General features: G+C 29.1%; 1 protein-coding gene across 1 annotated transcript; it reads right to left on the reverse strand.

Annotated features, from left to right (window-relative positions):
- Positions 1-700: 700 nt before the first annotated feature.
- LOC112755082 (peroxidase 55) lies at positions 701-4,123 on the reverse strand. The gene is made up of 3 exons (XM_025802979.2): positions 3,370-4,123; positions 2,172-2,363; positions 701-1,517 (listed from the first exon to the last, which is right to left on the reverse strand). The coding sequence occupies exons 1-3, from the start codon at positions 3,571-3,573 to the stop codon at positions 942-944; spliced, it is 972 nt and encodes a 323-aa protein (XP_025658764.1). The 5' UTR covers positions 3,574-4,123; the 3' UTR covers positions 701-941.
- Positions 4,124-4,378: the final 255 nt, after the last annotated feature.

A 4,378-nucleotide genomic window follows, 5' to 3' on the forward strand; every position in this document is an offset into this window, starting at 1 on the left:
ATTTTTGTATATTTTAAATACTTTAAAAAATAAAAAATTCTTATAAATATTAAATATGGTATATTACATATAAATATTTTTATTAAAAAATAAATTTTTAAATAATATTTTAATTTTTATAAAAAAAAATTATCAAGTCTTTTAATAGGTTCTAAATCAGGCTGAATAAGAGGCGATACCTAGTACTTTATAAAGAGCCTATAGCAGGCTACAAGGCTACGGGTCATGCTCATGCCAATTAACTATATGACAGGCCAGTTAAGAGTAAACTCTAACTTGACTTGTTTCCATCTCTACTCACAATCAAAAAAAGTAGAGAAAATCGAGATTTTACGTGAAATCAAAAAAGTAAATTACATATATAAAACATAAAATCTTAACAAGATTTAAATCGTAAAATTGTCATACCTAATAAAAATTTGATAAAATCAATTCACTCGTTAAAAATCGTAATATTAAAAAATTTTAAAAGTTAAGATTCTAACTACTGTACTTCATCCGACTAACAGCAATTTCACAGCCATTGCCTCAACCTCTCTCTATACCAGCTTCATTTTTACCCTATAATTCATCTTTCTTCTCTAGACTTTTAATTTCGTGAGTAGCTTTGATTTCACTATCTCGTTGCCTAAGAGATTTGGATTTAGTCCAGAACAATATCATTCTTTTATATACATATATTTATTCGTGGAGCTCAAGATTAAAACAAAATAATTATTTAACTTGATTTAATGACCATACAGATTATTGCCCTATTATGGACAAAATCTAACAATAAAATTACAGAAGAAATAATTTTCAATAAATCATGTGCTTCTTTAAGCCCACACAAGAACCTAATTTTGGAGTAGGTAGCTAGTTCATTAATTTGTGACATACACCTAATAACCATATAAACTAAACTTTTCCCACTAACCAATTATAAATTATTTAACAACAGATCATGAATTGAATGTTGTACAGTCTCTTCTAATCTCTCCATCATTACCAGTCTTGACACCCACCCTTCCAAGCTTCCTCATGGCCGCAACAAAGGCCACAAAGAACTCATTCTGGTTATTCGCAAACTCAACAACCGTAGCCTGCGACTTCGGGTCCGTAAACAGAGTCTGGTCCGATCCCAACAGCCCTTGGCCGGAAACCAAGCTTTTGTAATACAAGTTGTCGAAAGCGAAGGATGTTTGGGGATCCAGAGCTATGACCACGCTTGGGTCAACGCTTTGAGGGCAATCTGATTTAAGTTGTTGTGCATAGCTTGGATCAAGGGTGGGGTCCACGTGGGACGAGGATTGGAAGGAGTACAAACGGTTTGAGAATTGGTTGCAGTGTGAGAAGCCAACGGTGTGTGCTCCTGAGAGCGCAATCATGTCGGTTTGGGTGAGGTTGTGTTTTGAGAACATTTTGTTTAGTTGGTTAAGGTTGAAACTTGCTTTCGGAAGGTTAGAGTCCACACTTGATGCCTTGGAAACAAGTCCATCTCTGCGTCCAAGTTCTACTCTGTATGAAGGGCCACCAAGCTGTGACAATTGCATGCATAAGAAATCTAAGATCTCTAATAAATAATAATTTTGACCTGGTAAAAATTTAGGTTCAATTATTTTCGGGTGAATTTGATAGTTAAAAAATTATTAGATAATTTGATATATTTAATTAAATTATTATTTAATAATTTAAAACTAATTTTATAATATTTATTACTTGAGAATTAAATTTTTTTTACTTATTTTTTAGGAGAACACTTATAGAATTATTTTTATGTGAAATTATTAATTAAAAATTATTAAATAATTAAATATTTTTTATTAAATTATTATTTAATTATTTTTAATTATTAATTTTATATAAAAAAATAGTACCTAAATTTTCGCTTATCTTTTAAATAAATTTTAAATGTTTAAAATTTATTGAATTTTATATTCTTAAATCAAATATTAATTATTTAATTCTTTTGATAATTAAAGACCATAACAAACGCTTAATTTTTAGGTGAAAATTTAGTTGTAATTAATTTTATGTGAAGTTGATATTTGAGAATCATTAAATAATTTAACTGATTTAACTAAATTTTCATTTAACGACGTTCAGTTATCAACTTTATGTGAAGTTAACTGGAAGTGAATTTTCACCTAACTTTTAACTATGAACTTTATAAGATAGTGAGTTTTGATTACCAAGCCTATAACATCTCTGGTAGCGAGTGCCAAAATGTCTGCGCAAGAAACAACGCCGGGACATGAGGCTTCAACGGCGGCTTTGGCCTTAATAACTGTATCAAAGCCATCTCCTGCCAGTGAGAGATTTTCTGAGGCATCCTTTTCTGCATCCCCATTTGCCGTCGCTATCATCACTGACGCATCACAACCCTGTGCATAAATAATCAATTCAATTTTAATTTGCCACCAATTGAGACAGATTGACTCAAATTAAGTACTTCGATTCTTTTCGATTATCTAGTTACTTGTAATACAATTTAACATAAATTTATCAAATCAGTTTTTTTATATTTACGAATAATTTAATGTGAAAATTGATTTATCTAATAAAATAAAAATTTAAAGACTGATTTAGTAATTAAAATTTATTAAAAATTAAAATATCTAATTGAAAATTTACTAATAAGAATTGATTTGAGGTATTATTATATATTCACTATACAAATTAAATAAACGATTATTGGATTGGTTTTTTTTTTTTTCTTCACGTTTCCAAATACAACCTGATAGTTGGCCAAAAGTTAATAACACGTATTTCTACTTTTTTTTAATACCTCTTATAGTCAACGAGTTTTAAATCTACTAGTCTAGGTTGGAACCTGGGAAGTATCCATAGCATATCATTTAACATATGACAAGCTTAAATATTTATAATTATATATTCATGTTCGCCTTTTGTGACTGCGGCTTAAATTATTTATAAAATTGTTATGTAAATGTACATTATAGTTGATAATTAGTAATTACACATAAATAAGGAATTAACTGTCTATTATATATTAGAGAAAGTGGATTTATTATTTATAAAAAAAAGAAAAGAAAAGTGAGAAGACACCACATACGCTATTGCAACGATATATATAGAGGATAAGAATAAGGCAAAAGAAGAAAAAACCTCCACCAACCATAGAAGTCAACAAAAACGAAACTATTTTAGATGTTCAACGTTAATAAATAAACAAAAAACAGAGCAAGCTAAGAAGCTGCTGTTAATTAGTTTCATTTCATGATCAAAAAATATATCAGAGGAAGGATAAAATTACATGAATGTATTGGTTTATTCTATTTCGGCAAACAAAAACACTTAAAGCATATATAAATACATTATTATATACCCTTTAGTGACATATAAAGAGGGGGAAAAAGAATAAGGTACCTGAACAAAGCAATCATGGAAGAACAAACGCAGAGTTGCTTGTCCTGTTGTGATAGTTTGATGAAACTTAGTGGTAACTGCCTGTGTCACAATTGATTCAACGTTTGGACAAGTTTGACCATAAAAATTCTCCACTAATTTCCCTTCTCCTTTAGACACACTAATCATGAACATAGCCACTAACACAACCCATATCTTCTTCATCTTCTCACTCTCTCTCTGGAATAATTAGCAATGTTAATAATTATAATTAATGTGTATATGTTGTGTACTTGTGTTATTATGTATTCACAACACTCCTATTTATATCTATGGACTATAGCAATAAGCTAAGGTAGATAATTGATGTCACTATGTATTAAAAAAAAAAAAAAAAAGAAAGTAATACATTAAAAAAAGGAGACTAGCTTAGGACAAATTTGATTAATACTCGGTTATTACATTCAAACCATGTGTGCCACACACACAGAGAACTTAGCTGGAAGCTACCCTAGTACAAGCCTATGGTCATTATAACTTGCAAAATTAAAATAAAATGTTGCTCTTCAAAGTTTACACACTCTAATAAGATAGTTTTATTATCTATAGGGTAAGTTTCAAGTTTGTACATATGAATGGGTCACAAAATTGGAAGTTGAGAGAGGGATTATTCAGATTCATGGCATTGGATGCTGCTTGGAAAATGCACTCACATTTAGAAATACATCCTATTTTAAATTATATATTTTGGTATGGAGAGATGGAAAATAATGTTAATATAAGGTACTAAGATTCTCTTTGTCTAAAATAGGAAATAGTATTTTAAATTTTGAATAAACATTTTTAATGATTTAAAAGTTTTTGTATTGGGTTAATAAGTCAAATTAATTATTCTTGAAAGATGAGATGTTTTTAAAATTTGTTAAAAAAATTTATCAATCAAATTGGTCTTTCAAATATTATAAATTAATTATGTTTATCTTTCAGTTACTCCATTAACGAACGATTTCTGTGAACGATTGATGTATGG

This window comes from Arachis hypogaea, chromosome 16, assembly GCF_003086295.3.
Source record: "Arachis hypogaea cultivar Tifrunner chromosome 16, arahy.Tifrunner.gnm2.J5K5, whole genome shotgun sequence".
Taxonomy (NCBI): domain Eukaryota; kingdom Viridiplantae; phylum Streptophyta; class Magnoliopsida; order Fabales; family Fabaceae; genus Arachis; species Arachis hypogaea.